Source organism: Macrobrachium nipponense, chromosome 19, assembly GCF_015104395.2.
Source record: "Macrobrachium nipponense isolate FS-2020 chromosome 19, ASM1510439v2, whole genome shotgun sequence".
NCBI lineage: Eukaryota > Metazoa > Arthropoda > Malacostraca > Decapoda > Palaemonidae > Macrobrachium > Macrobrachium nipponense.
This window is the reverse complement of record NC_061088.1, coordinates 20,602,808-20,622,889: the sequence shown is the minus strand read 5'-3', so window position 1 is coordinate 20,622,889 and position 20,082 is coordinate 20,602,808. Positions and strand designations below refer to the sequence as shown.

General features: G+C 34.2%; 1 protein-coding gene across 1 annotated transcript in view; it reads left to right on the top strand.

Annotated features, from left to right (window-relative positions):
* Positions 1-19,123, top strand: part of LOC135214762 (centrosomal protein of 290 kDa-like) — a 58,997-nt gene extending 39,874 nt beyond the window's left edge. The window contains 11 exon segments of the mRNA XM_064249120.1: positions 185-292; positions 653-811; positions 3,940-4,086; positions 5,601-5,768; positions 7,806-7,964; positions 8,165-8,264; positions 8,587-8,768; positions 9,200-9,365; positions 12,700-12,910; positions 13,184-13,430; positions 13,432-19,123. Of these exon segments, the coding sequence (XP_064105190.1) occupies positions 185-292; positions 653-811; positions 3,940-4,086; positions 5,601-5,768; positions 7,806-7,964; positions 8,165-8,264; positions 8,587-8,768; positions 9,200-9,365; positions 12,700-12,910; positions 13,184-13,430; positions 13,432-15,948 (4,164 nt within the window). The 3' untranslated portion in view covers positions 15,949-19,123.
* Positions 19,124-20,082: the final 959 nt, after the last annotated feature.

Genomic DNA, 20,082 nt, shown 5'->3' with positions numbered 1-20,082 from the left:
CAGATACTTATGCAGTCATGCAATATTTGCAAAAAGGTCAATTCAGCAAAAATCTTGCTTTTGTTTACACTTTAGAATAATTCTATTCTGAAATTTACTTGAAAACTGTACCATTATAATTTTATTGAAAAATTACATTACATATTAAATAACTAAAAGACTTGATTTTTATGTTTATTATTAGGAATGCAACAAAAGAGAAGAGGAAATTAACCAAAGAGAAAAGTCTGCTGTCATTTATACTAACCAATTTGATAGTCTTCATGAGCAAGTATCTGGCTTAAACGAACAAGTAAGTGCAGAATGTTTTTGTGAATATGTACAGTAGTAATCTGTTGAAGATGAAGTTTCAGTGACTTGTGACAAATGTATGTATGTACATCTTTCTGGGTATTTGTGGCTTTCACAAGGTTTAGGGGACTAATTTTGATATGCGTTGTCCCCAAGAAACACTAGCCAGAGATTTCTTTCCTTGTTGTCATGGCAATATTTTCATACAGTATTTTCATTATTTTTATGTTGGTTAAAAAATTTTTATTTTTAATACATTTTTGTAAAAAACAATGCTTTTATTAGAAACTTTTTCAGACTTCAAACTTAATATTTTTATATTTCAGTTTAATATTAATTTTGTCATTTAATCATCTTGCAGTTTACTTCTGAAAAAGAAAAATGGTCATCTGAAAGACAGACATTGGTGAAAGAGATAGAAGCTTTAACTGATGAGATTAATGCCCAGAAGGCTCGTGTAGAAGAGATGAGCACCACTATTGATGCCATTTCTAGTGGTCAGGATGGAGTGGATGGGAAGGTATTTAGAGTTGTTACCCAATTTCCATTATTGTTTACATATGTTAAAAATGACTAGTCGATTGGTATAGTATAATGCTTTTGAGATGCTGCTGTTGAAATTCTTTGCTGCTTGAAGACTAAATGACTTAATACTGCAGTAGTAATTCATTTTTCATGAAGGTATTTGCTTTTTAGATTCTACATGAATACAATTGAATCTTTTGTGTGCACCTTAAAATTGGGCACATGATTCAGCTTACTTTACCCAAAGTCATTTCATACCTTGCAATTTTTGGCTCCAATTAAATGTTCTGGATTTTGTTCTTGAAGCAACTACACTTTTTTCACTTTCTTTCAATCCTTGGAGATATATACTTCTAACCCATGGTTTTGTATTTAGGTTGTGTTTCATTTAGTTTTTAGTAGTCATATATTTTTTCATTCTATAGTTGTACTGAAGCATATTATTATTATTATATTATTATTATTGTTATTATTAGTCAGAAGATGAACCATATGGAACTAGTCCCCAGGTGCCATTATGGTGTTCATTTAAAAGAAATAATGGAAGGTAATAGGAAATGTGGTAAGAAGAGAGCAGTTAGTACTATTAGAGAGGAAAAATTCATTTCTACTTTCAGCATGTCATGGGCTACAATTTAAATGAACATCGAGTGTCTAAGCCACTTATGTTTTTTTTACTTATTTACTAGTTTTAGTATTACAAAAATGTAGAATTTAGAGAGGAAAACAGTTTTTCCATGCAATTTATAAACAAACCTGATTTTATGTTCAGTCTGTGAGAGGCTTCTAGCCTATATGTATTATCAGTGTTTGCAGTGTTCATGTTTTGTATGATTTTCTAAGTCCTGGTAGTAAAATCAACACAAACCATTAGGAAAAACAGTAAATTGGCAAAAACTACAAAAGCTGTGCAACAAGGTAGATTACCAAAGTTGTAGGATAAAAAGAAATTATCTGGCAGGTATGTCTTCCTTTTAATATACCCAGTTAGAAGGAATTGTTAACCTACAGTTTGGGAAAAAAGCTGACGGTATTTTTTTGTGTTATTTTGGAAATTACTTTAAAAGGGCAGTTAAAGCCATTAATGATAACACTTTAAAGGTTAAATAAATGAAATGATATATCTTACATCACTTTAGCAGTCCTTCAAGTTAAGGATTTATTTTTAATATAAATATTAGGTTGGTTGATTGACAGTGAAATACCAAAAGTAACAGGTCATGACTTTTTTTTTTTTTTTTTCCTGATATTTAAGGAAGTCTAATATTGTACTCTTTCATGATAGTACAAGATGGGTTTTGATAAATAATTAATCTTCATTGAGAGTAAGTGGTATGAGTTTGAAGGGATGAGTTTTATTGATTTGGAAAATACGAGGCTTTTAGTCCATCTTTTGATGTGCCTATCACAACTTTAGGTAAGAAACTTTGTCCAGCCCTTAAATTCAAGTCACTGATGTCCTTAGATTTGTTATCACATGCCCATTAGTAATAGAAGAGCCATAAACTTTACAGAATGAACCTAGGTGCACAAAGCAAAGGGTCTCAAAAAGAAAAGCCCCAACACAAGTGCCCACTTACTTCTAAGTCCTTGCACAACATGGTTACAGTTTTCATTCTTCTGTGCACATCATCTAAGTGTGGATATAGGTGGCCACCAGTGATCAGTGGCTCTACTGCATTCAGTGAAGTGTCTTTGACAGAATGCATTCATTTATCTAGTGTTTAATGTAATGTATAATAGCATTTTGTGTTTTATCTTTTGTCTGGCAAATTGCGTTATTGTTGTTTGTTCTTGTGAAGAGCCTACTACCATATTTTTTTTATTTTTTATTATTTTTTGCTCGGAGTCATCAGTGTTTTTTGTATTCACTTGCTTTATCTAATTATTTGAATAATTGGGAATTTGCTTCACATAATTTGGGACTGTTAAGAGAACTTTCCCCCATTTTGTCTACAAGAGTGTTCAAAGTTTATTCAGTAATGTTTACTTTGACTATTCACTTCCTGCCTGCCTCGATCTCAGAAACATTTCCCTTAGTGGTCACTTCAAAATTCCTGCCATACCTTCTATAGCTTAGAAGGAAATTGTTGTCCTGCGAGAGCTTCCTGATTTTATCTCCAACTCTGACCTCCTATCAACCCTCCTGTCTCGCCTGTGCCTAAACAAAAGTGGTAAAAATTAGTATGTCCAAAAACTGTTTTTCATTTCAAGGGATTATTGTATGGTTTTAAAATTGAATCTTACTGCCCTCAAATTTGAAGCCCATGAGATCTTTGTCCTTGCATCCTCTCTGACTTTCAAATACAATGTGGAGCCTGCTGCCATCCTTTGTTTGGTTAGTGGTTGGTGTCCATTCTTTGGTTTTTTTCTACAAACCTATTATTTGGGAAAGTCCGACATCTGGAGGTTCTTCCAGTGCATATTTACTACTGATGAAAGCACTTCTTTTGATCTTGTCTATATCAACTTCCTGTGGAAATAGAAGTGCAGGGTTTTTTTATATTTTTACATGAAAACTAATTTTTATAGAACCCATTAATCATGATTTCTAGTGCCATCCCCTGCCTCCCCTCTCTCGCAGATGGAATTAGCACAATTCAGGAGTTGGTGGGCATATGTGCTGGTATCTTTTTCTTATGGGTGCTTTACTTCTTACACCTGGATTTTCCGACATAGGTTGTAAAAGTAAATTATTGTAAAAAATCTACTTTTATCAGATTTCACATAGGTAGTACTTTTATCACACTCCAGCTAAATTTTTTTCCAAGGCAACATTTTATTTTCACAGGTTTAGTATGCAGTCAAAATTCATTTCATTACACTGAATTTGTCAAGAACACTTTTACATAATATAGTTTTCAAACTTTTGCTAAATTGAAAGGTCCTTCATTTGGACTGAACTCTGTAAGACTGTTACTAGCATGTGTAGAAGTGCTAGGAAGATTATTAAAAGTTTTGTCAATGGAGAATTATGATGCATAGTGAAAATCAAGGCCTTCTGCTGATTGTTGAGAGCATGTATTTTTTTATTAGTGTATATCTTTATGATGTTTTGTAGGTAACTTTCAAGCATTAAAATTTTCCAGGAGTGAAAACCAACCTATTTTATTCATTTTACAGATTGCCAATCGGCTAGCAGAACTTAGGTATGACCTTGAGGTTTCTAAGTGTAAAAATAATAGCCAAGGGAGAGAAATTGCAGATCTTAACCAGAACTTGAAAGAAAAGCTTCAGGGACTACAGTCAAAATGTATTCAGGAAAAGAAGGTATGGTACAGTTGCATCATATCCTTTCCTTTGGTATTTTTGGTTCTGTGTTTATTGATAAATTCCTATAAATTCCTGCATATGCTACGAGCCATGTCGTTCTTGAAGACCCTGGTATGTGTACCCTTTGAATAATTTTTTATCAACGAAGTGATGTTTAAAAGCTATTTTATTTGTTAATGAGCATTAAATGTAGGATGATGGATTTTATTAATAAAAAAATTTAGTAATAAAAAAATATTGTACAGTACATTAAAATCAAAAGTTGGCTACTGTATATCAGGAATTCGTAGGATATTTGCGAGACTTTCAGGTGCTTGTTGTCTTTGTATCTAATTTTATTGGAATGTCCTACAATGTAATTAACAAGTAGTTGATAACGGAGTTTGCTTCTGAAATGCTGTTATTTTACAGTATGTATTAGATTTGAAATACCATACCTCATACTGCAAGGAAGTCAAATGTTTTGCATTTCTGTTAGTGAAAGCATCTTCTTTACATATAGTATGAGGCCCAGTGCTTTTTATTAGTGAGTATTAAATATCAGGCTTTGCAGTCCTTACTTGCATGTAAGTGTGCAGTTACAAATTTGAGACTAAAAGTAAACTGTAGGGGCATCAGTACCATTATATAATCCCTGGATTACAAAATCTGTCTTCTGTGTTCCATGATTCATTTAGTGTTTTCTTATGAGGCAGTTCTGGTATTACATAAGATTTCATTAATAGTTTTTTATATGTGACTTGTACAGCCAGGACCAACTCCCTTCATGTTTAAAAACAAGAATACAGTTTTTATTGCTTTTGAATGTTAATCTTTTTTCATCTTTTCACTATTTTTTTTTATCTTTTCACTCTTCAGTATACTGAATAATTATTACATCACAACTGCCAATATATCACACTATATACAAGGAAAATATATCATGGATACATTATCTATAGATGGGAATACTGAACTAAAGATTGTTGTCACATGGCTTTATTATCATATTTTGACTATTATAGGTAAAAGTCATGACATTAGTAATGACAAGGTTCAGTTTTTTTAAATGAAAGTCATAATGCCTGAAAACCATATTTGTTTATTACCACAAAATGTTACATTAAATGTGTTGAATTTTTTATGAAATTCATTTCACATTACATGAGTAACTTAAGAAATCTTACTCATACTACAATAAGAATTACTGATGAAACATAACCATCTTATATAAAATGGAGTAGCTTAATTTGCATGGTTCCAAGATTATTTTAATATCTTGTCAAGCTTTTATTCATGTACATATTAATATTTGGTAATGCCTGTACTGTATTCCCAATGAAGACTGCAAAGTATTCATTCCTTAGTAACAGCCATAAAGTATCGAGTTCTTGACCTCGACCTGAAAATTAAAATATTTTTATAAAAACTTAACTAGTTGCACACATTGAAATTACTAGTTACACACACATTGAAATAGTAATCATAAGCAAATAGATGTATCACAATATGTCATATTTATCATTTTTCAGATAAGGAATGAATATGAACAAGAAATAGAGCTCTTAAAGCACCGCATCAGCAGGCTTGAAGAAGAACTGAGTCAGTGTGTGCCAAGAACTATGGCTGATCAGACTGCAGCACAGATGGCTAATATCACTGCAAAATATCGTTCCTTGTTACAAGACCAGGCCCTCATGGTGTGTACTTAAAATGTTTTCCTTTTGAATACAGTGTGTAAAACACTTTGAGGCTGGTATAGGATTTAAGGATCATTAAAAGTTATATATTTATCTTAATGTGGTATTTTAAAGTGGATGCTTTGACATCAGGCAGGGAAGAGGATGGAGTGATATATAAAAGTTGAAATGTTTCAATACTGAATGGCAGGTGGCAAAGGAAAAATATTACTTGGGAGGAATAGAATCAGAATCTTGACACAAAAATACAATGAAAGAAGGAAAATCAGCAAAGCTAAGCATATAAACAATAAAAATGAAAACAATCAAAGATGACAATAATAAAACAATGGAGCAGTATTTTGAAAATTTACTAAAAGAGAATTTAGACCAGTAGTTGACAGAAGAACCAATAGCAAATGTTTAACTGTATAATTATTAGGAAAGTGCTAGAAGATTAAAAATGGAAAATCTTGAAAAATAAAGATTGCTTGAGCATGCTACAGAAGTATTAGAAAAGGAGTTAAATGAAATCTGAGAAGAGCTGTTAAAATTAAAGGATCAGTTTGGCTTCATTCTGAAGATCAAGGTTATATGTTCATTCATTATGAATTAACAAAAGACTATATTCATAGTCCTATGTTATATTCATTCAAAATGAATATATGTGGTACTTCAATTATGTACATGTTTCTCTCTTAGTATTGTACTGAATGTTTTAATTTTTTAATCTATATTTTTTCAAATAAAGCAATAATTGTAATCTTTAAAACTACTTAAAAGTGTCGTATGTTATAGCAGAGTAGTCTATATTGACTATGGTAATGCCTTGAAAATATCCAATCCAGTTAACATCTGGTTTTACAGAACATATTGTGGATTTTATGAGTGTGAGAAGTGCAAATAGAGAATGAGGGAGGAAGAGAACCATGTGGTAGAAGAGAAGGCCTTAGACAAGTGAGATCATTTCTCTTTGAAGTACAGTACATATAGAGTCAAGTAAGAGGTAAAGTGTAATAGCAGCGGGTGCAGTAGAAGATTTACAAGACTGGTAAATAAGATTATCCTATTAGTGAATTGACATGATGCAGGTATGGTACCCTACATTCATCTACGCACCACTTAGGAAAAATGAAAAAATTTTATCTGAAAGAGGTGTGACCACAAATTCCAAGATCATGGTCAGAGTAGAGTAGGGCTGTCATATTACACATGAAGTTCATACTGGTGGCTAAAGGCAAGAAAATATTTTTACCAGTTAGTAAGAGTATGGAAGTTTGTATCAGTGTGTTGGTCTAAAAATTGTAAAGAAGGGTTTAGCCCTAGACCAGAAGGGAATTTAAGACAAAGTGCACAAGACAGAAGGGATTGGAGAATTCCTTTCACATGGAGTTGGGTGAGTCAGAGGTAGCTCTCAGTATGATTTTAGACTTGAGGAGGAATGTTTTGCCACTGTTCCAAGAGCTCTTTTTACGTATTTATTTGCTCATAAATACACGAATCCAGGGAGTGCTGTTAGCTCTAGTTCTTATCTTTTATGATAGTATATGTCAGCTATAATTGTAATTTTGTACATGTATACCTCCCAAAAAAGTGAGCAGTATTTATAATTTTACAAAATAAAATACATTAGAAAAAAATACATACGTATAACTTGGTAACATTTACGAGTGTCTTGTAAAAGAGGCTCCACACAGGGTTGTAAATAGTCACTTTCAACTAACTGTGGAAGGTAATGAAAAATTTTTTTATTTTTTTTTTCTCTTACATTTAACCCACCCCTTAAGGGTTAATGGAAAAAATCTGACATGAAAAAATTTATGGTGATCTTGAGAGAACTAGTTACATTCAAGAAAGACTACTATAAAAAAATAAATGTATATATATTTGTTGGCCGTTGAGCTTAGTGGAATTTAAATTATATTGCTAATAATTACAGACAAGAAGAAAACAATGATTGATATACTTTTAAATGCATATTTGTAATAATAACAATCTAAGGAAACATATGTTGTAAGCTTAGTTAAGAAAATTTAATGATCTTATATTTAATTGTAGGCACAAAAGAAGGAAGGTGAGCATGCAAAAGATTTGCAGATAAAGCAGTTGACTGAGGAACGTGAACAACTCAGCCAGTTATTGGAAAGTGCTAGAGAAAAAGTACATTCACTTCAAGCATCCTTGAATCTCGTTGGGTCTGCTAATTCTCATATCCAGGTTAAACAATTCAGCATTGTTGTGTGTTGATCATGTTTATCTATTTTGTGATGAAAATTTACATTCAATTTGTCAGCAAAGAAGATCTGTATTACTGAAAGTAGCATTAAAATGAGTTATATAATCTTGAGTAATTCCAGGATCTTGCCCTTTGCTTATGCAACAATTATTAACTGAAGAGTTTTTATTGATCTTTATAGGTTGAGGTTCTTTCCAAACAACTAGCTGCTGTTGAGCTGCGTGAATTGAGGGAAAAGCAAAAGTCTGAACATTCAACTGTTATGTACCAGAATATTAAAAGTAAGTCTTACTTATTTTTATTTTTTTATTTTTTTTTTACATTGGTAGAAATATGAAAAATGTATAAAGAAATTTAAAAAGTAAAAAGACAACTCAAAATTCCTATTGTGCATAGGCTACAGTCATCTTTTTATGCTTGCCCCTAAACATCTTTTACAACAGATCCAGTATAAATTTATTTAAAGTTTTTCCTAAACATGGAAATAACCTTGGTAATCAAATTTGTATTCACATCCCTTTTAACAAGTGGTGTCTCTACATCCATGGATATCTTTTACATGATACAAAAATTGGTTTTACATTTGCTGTTCTTATCTTTAAGGGGAATGTGAAGAACTGCAGCAACATGCCACACAGCTGCAAAACACAGTGGACAGCATTGCTAAAATGAACCTTGCCCTGCAAACAACTGAAATAGATTTAAGACAGAAATTGCAAGGTACCATAAATGAGGAGGAGCATCAACGTGCCCTGAAAGAGCTTCAGCAGTTGAAAGATGAAAAAGTAAGTCCATTTTCAATAAACATATAATCTACATATTGCCAACTTACAAGTTTAGAAGTTAATGGAAAAGGGGAAATTGCTGTGCAACCAGAAATTGCATGGCTTTACTTCTCATGTGAGTTTTTTACTAGTTGTTGATACATTGTGGTGATTCAGCCTCAATAAATTTTAATTTTTTTACTGTCAGTATAGACATGTAATGTAACTTAACAGATGAGGGTGTGGACAAGGAGCTAATTACCGTTTACTTCTTAGATAAAGTATGCATTACTGTGGTTAGTGGGGTAATTTCAGAATAATGATTATAATTACTTCTGCAGATTGTGGGGTTACAAACTTTTGTTTCAGAGGTCTTATTATGTACTCTTTTGATTAATTAAATATGGTTGTTATGCAGAGGTATCATTCAATAAAATTTACAATTTTCACAGGCTCAGCTGTCTTCTGATATTCAGAGACTACAGAACTTAACTGAAGTCTCAGATTTGCAAATGAAGCAGAAACAGTTCATGGAGACAAAAGATAATTTAGAGATGGAACAACTAAGGCAAAAGGCACATGATTTAGCTGCAATAAGTAATGAACGAGCTAAGATTGGTAAGATGTTGCATTGTGTATTATATAGGGTTTCCATTTCCACAGCTATCTTTAATTAATATATATAGACACTGAAACCAAATTCTGTAATAAAGTTCAATCTTATTTTTACTAATTGATATACAGTATAAAATTTGGAAGATTATTATTGTTATATTATAATATAAAGGATTAGTTTATCCAGACCTCTGAGCCTAATAAAGGCTCTTCTCAGGCTGGTTAGTTAAGGTGTGGGAGAAGCTGAAACTGAGGGGTTTAGCCTCCTGGCCTGATAGCAATTCAGCAAAGATTTGAATGTCTGCCTGTCAGATCAAAGATGCTGCTGGAAAGTTTCCAAGGAGATGCAAATCGGGAACATTAATAAACACTTTTCATGCCAAAAAGCAAGGCATTAAGTAGTCATAACTTTATATTTATAACAATCTGCAGAAGTATCAGTCTCCTACTGTTCTGTTGAAGGAGATTGCTGCTTCAGCTGCATTGATTTTATGGAAATTCTTTGATATTGTATTCTTATTACAGCTTTTTCAATGTCTTTGCTCTGCAGTTAACATAACCCTAAGGCAACAGTCTATCTAGTGACTTAGACCCTTTGGGCAACTGTGTTGCATCATGCTACCAGAAACACTGGGCAGTCATGGTGCTTTAGGTCACCTTGCAAGGACTAGTTAATGCCCTGACTGATTCACAGGGCTCATACAATACAGATTCTTTCCACTGGAAAACCACCTCAGTCAGTGTGTAATGATGTCTGTATGATTTGCTCTTTTGTGCTTTGCATATTTTAGGAGAACATTTCATACTAATTGATTATTAACCAGATATCAATTAGGCTTTGCTGTCCATTACTGGTATCTGTAAGATATTGATTAGGCTTTGCTGTCCATTACTGGTATTTGTAAGATATTAATTAGGCTTTGCTGTCCATTACTGGTATCTGTAAAGTTTTCAGTATGTGTTATTTTTTTTCTAACTGTCATTATGCCTTAACAAAACTGATTTGAGCCTTCCAGGTATGGTCTGGTTTTTGTACTTGTTGAAGCTAGCAGCGCACGCCTGATCTCAACTATGACACCTGCTGGAATTGGTTGCTCTATGAAAGGAGGCAAACTGTATCAAAGTCCTTGGTGTCATTGGTCAGCTTTAGGACCTTCCACTCTTTATTTAAGGAGTGCTATTTTTCAAGGCCTTTTTTCATGCCTTACCATTGCACACATCCCACTGTCTAGTGATTGAGGCAATTTTTCATTGCTCACCACTGCACACATCCCACTGTGTGGTGATTGGACTGCCTACCATTATCATTGTCTGATGATTGAATTCCTTGCCCTTAATACTCTGCATATTGATTGTTTGTTTGTTTGTATGGTGCTTTTACGTTGCATGGAACCAGTGGTTATTCAGCAACGGGACCAATGGCTTTATGTGACTTCCGAACCACGTCGAGAGTGAACTTCTATCACTAGAAATACACATCTCTCACTCCTCAATGGAATGGCCGAGAATTGAACCCGCGACCATCGAGGTGGGACACCAACACCATACCAACCACGCCACTGAGGCGCTGCATATTGATTGGACTTTTCTCTCAACATTGGCTAGCCCTGTACCTGCCTGGTCTTCCAGTGTGATGTCAAGACTCCTTCCTCACAAAGCTTTAGGATATCGTTTGTTCATCCAAGTCTGTTGCTATGCCTGATCATCTTCACCCAGTCATAATTTCAGTTGTGACTTACTACACTGCTTGTTGTGGCTGCTAATACTGCTATAGCTTCTTCAATTTTACCAACTGCTTCAGTATTGTTTGCTTTGCCTGCTGTAATTTTAAAAATGTTTATGCTGCTTCCTCAGTTTTGTGCTAGGCCATTGATGTCTCCCTTGCTAGCTACATGGGATGCCTACTTTTGATGTTGGGATAAATATGCATAATACTCCTGCTTCATCTATTGTGCTTACAGGTACCAAACGTACTATGCGTTACACCAAATGTGTATACATGCTTTGCTTGCCTTTCATGCTATCTCTGATTTTGCTGCTGCTGCTCATTGGGTATCCAGCTGTACAACCTCTGCCAGCCAATGTTTTCACAAATTTGCTGTTGCATCCACCTGTGGTCAAACATCCCAACTCCTAGCTTTAGTAGTCCAAGCCCACTGGCTTTTGTGGCCCATACTACAAATGTAATTCAGGAAGAGGTTCTTAATTGTCCCACAGCAGTGGAACATTTTCCAAGGATGGGAGTATTTCAAGGACTCACTCCAGCTGTTCCAGATGCTACTTTTGTAGAGAAATGACCATTATTCAGGTCTTAGTATGATTGGAAGCCCTGACCTTGGCTAGCACTGGCCTGATCAAATTGAACAGAGAAAATGCAAACATTCAGGCTGCTGCAGGCATGTAGCACGATGCCACGTTTCCAGGCTTTGATCAGGCTGACCCAGAGTTCTGGAAACTGTACACTATTGCTACATGCCTGGAACATTCTAGACATTTATGCCATCACACGGTTCAGCTTGATCAGGCAGGTGCTAGCCAAAGTCAGGGCATCGAAGCACACCAAGTTAGCACTGATTGCACCATAATTTTTCTGGACCATCCCAGAAGCCTACCACTGCTGGAGATTCTTGAAGCAACTGCACTGTAAGTTCCATGATGGTCCAGGTAGCTTCCGGTTATAGAGTGAGGTCTTGGCAGAAGTCAAGGCTTTCAGAGGTTGCATCCATAGCCATCACCCATTACTGCCAGTCCTTACCATTAGGTCACTTAAAGCATCTGGCATCTATTCCTGTAATAGCAAACTTCCCACATATCTTCAAGGTACATGAGAAAACAGCATACGTACCTAGTTTTCAGTTACAATGCTTGTGCCAGTTTTTTATATTGAGATTCTATGAGCAAAAGGATGGGGTTGTACTTACTTGGACTGGACTGTTATTCACAGTGGGACAAGTTTTAGCAGCACAAAAGGCTTCCTTCTGCTTTTAGCCCACCCTGGTTTGTAGTTCGTCCATCTACGTTTAATGGTTTGTTGATTTTTGCTGCCATTAAACATTTCACCAAATAAAAACATCTTGCTTTACTTTCTTGATGTCCACTACTACAGTACCCCCATGAGAATGCCTTCTGAGACTTGGTTCTTCAATTGTGTAGCCTAGGACATTAACAGTCTATTAATTAGGGCTCTGCATGATTAATTGGTTTGTGTGGAAGAATGTAAGAAATTTTCAGTATTAAAGTTTTATGTTTACACATTTTCAAAATTATTTAATATCTAGAAATACAGATTATTTGACGAAACAAATTTAATTGCTAATGCCATACATACCCTTCACAGGAGAGTTACATCAAGATATTGTTCTGCTGAGAGTGAAAAATTTGGAGTTATTATCAGAATTGGAGGAAACAAAAGCTATAAATGAAAAGCAAGGCATGAAGATTATACGGTTGAGCCATCAATTACGGGATCGTGAAAGACTCCTTGAAACAGCAACTGATTCAAGCAGGAGTCGTGCCATTAGGCTTTATACCATAGTCAGGGATTTAAGGTTTGTCACTTTCAACCATATATATACAATTGTTAATTTAGATATCTGTTACAGTATTTCATATGTAAATGTTTATGGTACTTCTCATAAAGGAAGCTGCTTTACTGTGTTAGTGCCATAAGAATTGCTTGTAAAAGGCTTGTAACTTAAATCATTTACCTTTGATGCACTATTTAACATTAATATTGTATATATTTGCTTGTAAAAGGATGGTAACTTTAATAATTTTCCTTTGAAGCACTTATTGGTATATGGTATCTTCTTTGTTAACAGGCAACAGTATGCAGGTGCTGTTCCCCTCTCACAGCAGGAGCGCTTGGTGGATCTCCTAGAAACATTGAAACAAGAAAGAAATAAAATTTTGAATGCCCTTCAGAGTGCTCAACATGATAAGATGGAAGCAAAAGTTGCTCTGCGACAGTTGAAGGTCAAACAGGAAGCTCTTGACGAGTTAAAGAGTGCTCTTACATCAAAAAGTGTAACAAAGCAAATTTCAAGCTGGTGTAGTAAACTAGAAGAAGTCAAAACTACGAAATGTTGAATTAGATGAAAAACTTCAGAGTCTTGAAGAAGAAAAATCTTTGTATGCAACTCGGATTGAGGGGAAAGATAAACGTTTAGGAGAGCTACAAGCACAGTTGTCCGATATGGAGAAGACTTGGATGGATGAACAGCTGGTGTGGGATGAACGTGAAGCAGAACTGAATAGGGCTCTTGAAGAACATGAGTCTAGACACCAGAAAGCAGTGTTGGAACTAAAAACACTGGAACAACAAGACTTGCCAGATCAGTCTCAACCCTTAGCCAAGCAACTGGAGAAAGCTTTGGATGCATTAAGAAATAAAAGTGTCCTTTTAGAGAAATTTGAAAAGGAAATTGAATTATTAAAAAATGAAGCCCACGATATGAGGAAAGAGCTTAGGGAAAAGGATATTGCTGTCATTGCGAGAGACCAGGTAATCAACGAATTAAGGATCAAAGGAAGTAACCTTAAAAGTCTAACCCAGTTTACTGATGAGGCTAAAATTGGTAGTTCATCTGAAGTTGCATTACCTGAAGATGAAGGTATTGCAATCATTATTAATGGTTTGAAAGAGAGACTTGCATTAAGTCAAGAGGCTGTCAGCCATTACCAAGACCTTCTTTCCAAGTCTCATACAGAAAATCAGAATATAATTTCTAAAAACAAAGATGAGATTTTACGCATAACAAAGGAAAGAGAAGCAGCAATGGCAAAAGTTCGTGAGCTGCAGTCACAGTTGAATAACATCCCCACTCGTGACCCAGGAATGTCTGCTTTGAGTGAAGCTCAAGTTACTCAGATTCACAATTTAGAGGACACAGTTAAAATGCTAGATGTTCAGCTTGAAGAAACAAGAAATGGAAAGTTAGCTGTGGAAGGTAAAGTTGCCCAACTTGAACGTGAATTAACTGTCACTCGGCGAGAATATTCAGAAGAGAAAGAGCACATGGAAGTATCAAGTCAGGTACGTGCTCAGCAACATCAGCGAGAGGTAGATAGACTGTCAGGAGAAATAAATAACATTCGAAATGAGAGGGATGATCTCCGCAAAGAGATTACTCTTCTGAAAGAGTCTGCAAATCGTACACCATCTGCAATTCTGCGCACACTGGTAGAAAAGTTACGTGATCAACTAATTGAGAAAGAAAAACAAGTAGCAAAACTGAGCTTTGCTGTGCAAGAAATGAAGGAAAGAGTGTCAAATAGCACTACCAAAGATGACATACAGGAGGATTCAGAAGTTGAGAAGGATGTGGCCGAGTCAATGAGCAGAGTTGTGGAGTCTCTTAAAACAGAACTTGAAGCTGTCTCTAAAGCAAAAGCTGATTTGGATTACAAGTTAAATGAACAGTTTAACTCCTTTACTAGAAAAAATGAACAGAGCAATCAAGAAATAGAGGATCTGAAACAAGAGCTCAAGAGTCTTAAAAGTCAGAATTTAAAGATTGAGAAACAAATGCTTCAGCTAAAAAGAAACAATAATAGTATGAAGCAGAAACTTGAAGATTTAGAAGGAAAGTCTCCTGCAGCTATAATCAGAACAATAAAAAGCTTGAAAGAAAAGCTTGAGAAAATGGATGCAACTCAAGAAATAGAAGACAGCGAGAACCGCAGAGCCAGAAGTCAAGAACAAATAGTGAGATGGGAGGAAAGGAAGAAATCAAAGGGTGTAATAGACAAACTAAAAGCAAGAGTAAAAGAACTTGAAGACTCATTAGAAGTAAATAAGAAAAAATTAGAAACTAGTCAAGAACTGTTGAGCAGAATTGAAAAAGAGAAACTATCACTACAGTTCAAACTTAATAACATTAACAAAGTATCTACAGATAAGATGTGTGGTGTATGCCTGAAAACTCTAAATCCATTGGAGTTGGGAAATAGTTCTGTTGTCCAAGAAGAGTCATCCCCAGCCCACACAAGTAGATCCCAAGGAAAATCTTTCAGGCAAATGTATAGTAGCCCCTCCCCCGACAGACCTAGAACAAGAAGAGAAACCATGTCAAGGGCTACTAGCCCTGTTATGGCTAAAAGAATTGCAAATGAAGAGGATGATGCTGAAATGAAATTGAGAGGACAGCTTAAAAAATCTCTGGAAGATAAACAAAGGCTTGAAACCAAACTCAAAGGTGCATTAGAAGAAGTAGCTGCTCTTAGGAAAAACTTGCAACAAAAAGAGGAAGACGAAGAAAGAAGAATAAGTGAATATCAAAGCATGGCATCAAAACGAAGGAGTGGTGCAGCTGTCATTTTGGAGTATGAATCTCGAATCCTTTCTTTAGAAGAGGAAGTCAGACAGAAATCTCGATTGCTTGCGCATGTAAAACAAGTAGTTCGAGAGGCTGCTGCCAGAGAAGAATCATTATTAAGAGATAAAGAGTCACTCTTTAAGAGAGTTACTCTATTAGAAAGTGTATCAGAGGATACACCTGCTGCTCATTTAATTCATGAACTTAGGCAAGCAAAACTCACCGTCACTAGACTTCAGAGGCACATTGATGAACTTCAGTGCCGCTAGGTTTTAGCTCATCTCAGCTTGAATCTTAACTACATTTGCCTATTTATTCCTCATTGATTTTGTTTGAAGTATCAAATCAGGCCATGCAAAATTAAGAAAATGAGCTGACAAATTAGGTGTTATTTTATCCTTTTTTCTTTTGGTGGCTTATGAAAGTGTTTATTATCATGTTGGGGTTCTGTGTATTTAACTCTTGCATTGCACTTTCTGACAATAGTACGTATTTATAATGGTTATGAGATCCACACTTTATATGCATATGTACATTTCTTACACTAACAATAAGAGTTTTCACAATTTTGTCAACATGCTTCCTCAGGTGAAGAGTCAAGCTGTTAAACATGCAAAAGCCCCTATTTAATTACAAAAATACATATGCACATACAACTGCGGATCATTTTAACAAAAAAAAAAAAAGGCACAACACAGTGTTCTGTTTGCAGCACATACCTAATTTATAATTAAACTATTAACAAACAATAAGACAAATGCAGAAATTGATGCACACAAATGTATTTTAAATAAATAAATTCTGGCTACAAATACTATATCAAGGCTACTCCCAATAAGTAAAGATTTTCAGTTTTAAAAGTTACACTCCATATATGAGCTTCATTGTTAAGCTCTGTAACAAATATGGAAAAAAATATCCAAAACTTTATATTATCTAGAATTTCAGTCCAATGCTTCTTATATTTTATGATGGGATGGTTATAGTTAAGTAATGTAAGATTCTGGAAGTGTAATGATTGAATATAAATAGCTCAAGCAAGAATGAATTAGTACAAACAGTTCTGAAATATTAGGGAATAACATTAGTAACATAAGTACAAAATTCCCTGGAACACTCATAATACAGTATTAAAAACAGTTTAGAGTTGCACTAATGATTAGACATACCTGATATTGACTGCACATTTTTATAGGCAAAGCAGTATGGTTAAACTTTTGTAATATTAATATATAAGAAACAGAATTTCAATTAACAACAATACTTTGCCCTAGAAATTATTATGAGCAGTTTCTTTCTACGTTTCAGATGCACATACATGTGGTCTATACTTATTTATTCTCTATATCACTGCCCACCAATTTGGGGTCTTCCTGTGCCATATGTAATGTTATCACTACTTATGCAAGTCTGTCCAGGGAGTAGTTTAAATTTGATCCTTTCCATGTTACTTGCATCTTCTGTTTTTTTTTTTCCATCATCTACCATGTTGCTGCACGAAGTGAAATCCCCTTTTGAACAGATCCTAAAAGTCATTTTAGAGCATGTGACTTGCATCTCTGGTGAAGTGCGGTACTTCTTACCAAAGTATTCTTGAATTGCCGGTATGCCGTGCTACTCTGATGCAAGATTCAGTGAAATGTAAAATACCTTGTCATTCAAATACACAGACCTGGAAGTTTTAAATAATATTCATAAATAATGCTTGAGAACAATAATTGAATGATACAAACTTTGAAAGGAAAAATGTTGCAAAATTAAATGTGCTTAAATCATAAGATTATGAAATATAATTGCAACATTAAATATGCTTATAAAGGAAAAAGTCTAAAGTAAAATTACAAAATGAGTTAAAAGCAAAGGAAGTACAGTACAGTAATAACAAAGGCCATTAATGAACTCCATAACTATAAAAGTTTTTTGCCATACATTAAGTACAACATTAAAAACTCTGACAAAATTAATGAAATTTCATGAAAGATACTTATGTAGAGTATGCATTGCAGAAGGTAGGTCATTGATGGTTAAACTAAAATGCAACAGAGAATATTTACTGGAAATACACAAAAATTCCTTCAGACACTGATGTAAGATGGAAAAGTTAAAAACCCAGTATCAGTGCAGCATCATTCATTCATGTACGTAGTATGAAGTAGGGCATTCAGAATAAACCTGACTAACATTGGTGATCAAGGGCTTATCCAACATGTTATATTTTGCTTATTTAACCATTGTATATGAAGTTTGTAAGATATGTCTGATTTATTTGCTCTCGATGCTCCATTAAGTATAATTCTAAAGTACGAATTCATTCCTTTTTCACTATGTACTACAGTGGTCCCCCCGTATTCGGGGGGATGCGTACCAGACCCCTCCGTGAATAGTTAGAATCCGCGAATGTTTGGAACCCCCCTCTAAAAATGCTAAAAACAGCCTATTTTGTTAGTTAAAACTCAAGAAAAACCCACTAAAAATTTTCGTACATGGTTTTTTTAATAGTTTTATCACAAAAAGTGCATTTTATGATGAAATTCATAAAAAAACCAGGAATTTGTGGATATTTATCATAGAAAAATACCGCGAATGCGCGAATTTTCCGCGAATGATGCAGGGAAACGTTCCCGAGAGAAATCCGCGAATCTGGAGAACGCGAATACGGGGGGTCCACTGTACTTTACTAACATGCTTCAACGAAATAATGTGGCAACACTGGTTTTCCATTTGGTAAGAGAACTCTTCCCAAGATGCTTAATTGCTGGCTTAAAAAGAGCATAGTGCATCAGCATGTTTAAAAACAATTAGGATCTTTTCTTTAAAAGAAACAGTATTAGTAGAATGTTAACAAATTGTAGTATACCATATTAATGTACGTATTCAATGTTAGAGCAAAGTTTTAGATGCAAAATTCAAATTTTTTGTTACTTTTGCATTTTTTTGTTAAATATGCTTTCAATGGCTACATGCTTCCAGTATTGCAAGAAATAATAAGTAAACTAGTCCAATAGTTTCACTTAAGTGGAACGATCTTTCCTCAAGTTACAAAATGTTGTAAAGGAATTTGTACAACTATATAAAGCAAATTTATAAATTTTGATTAACAACTAATTACAACAGTAGATTAGATTACCTTGCCTTTTTTTCTTTTTCATTTTATAAAAGTATACAAAAAGTATGACACTGTTTTACATTGCCAAATACGTAGTTACTCTTATGGAAACCATTGTAACTTTAATACTGTAGTGTCATATTAAGTTATTATACCAAATACGTACTGTAATGTATCCCATCCAGTATGTGATAGATCTCTAGTCTAATTTATTTCATACAGGTCATTCCAACTTACTACTGATTATGTTGTAATTTTATATGGAAATCAGTTAACTAACATATCTGATGTTATTTTGATGTACAATAATTTGATTTCAATAAATTTTAGTTTCTCCACATTTGTGATTTACATTACCTTACAATGATATTAGGAGAAAGCAAATTCATAAAATATAAAAAACTGAGAATAGTTATTTTTGTGATTTATTGCAGTTATTGTGCTTGTATCAAAGAAAATGGCAAGATTTTACTGAAAATGGCAAGATTTTACTGAAGTTCTTGAATTATAGTGCTAATTAAAGCTTTTAAAGCTTCTAAAGCTTCCCACAAAATGGTATCCTCGTTTATCATTTTCAAAATAGTACCTGCTCATACCTGTATGAGCTTTTAAGATATGTACCATACTACGTACAGCTATGGTCATAACTGATGCTACAAGACTACATTGGATTTCATTCAAAATTCACTAACTGGCAACCTAACATGCTCCATATTTATCTATTACAATGCGAAAACACGACTATTACTTTCAATAAGGCCATAATATGTTCCATGAGAGTGAAATCTGTCACATATTTCAAAACTAAGAAAATGTCCTGTATAGCCAAATTTCAGAATAAACACTTACGAAACATTTTCAAAACCTTCGTTCACTCATTGCTGATGCATTTGACCAAAACGAAGTCATCATCAAACCTCAGTTCTATTGTTAAATAAAAAGAAAAAAAAAATTGCCAAATATTGATTCCAAAGCAACCATAAAATTTGAAATGGTCCCCATTTGATGTTTTTGTGAATTCATGAATCTTTGAACATGTATGACATTAGAAATAATAAAAAAATAAAAGTTTAACACTACTTGGCAGTCATGTTGACTCGGAGAATCTGGACGATACAAAAAGAATCGTGTTTCCTCAGATTTGAGCATCACTACAGTACTATTTAAAAATAAAATGAGCATCCCATGTAAGCACAGTACAAGGCAAGGTATAAAATACAAAAATATCTCAATACTTTATAAAGTGAAAACTATAAATAAGAAATAGCTTGATTCTTACCATTAACACTGCTTTTTT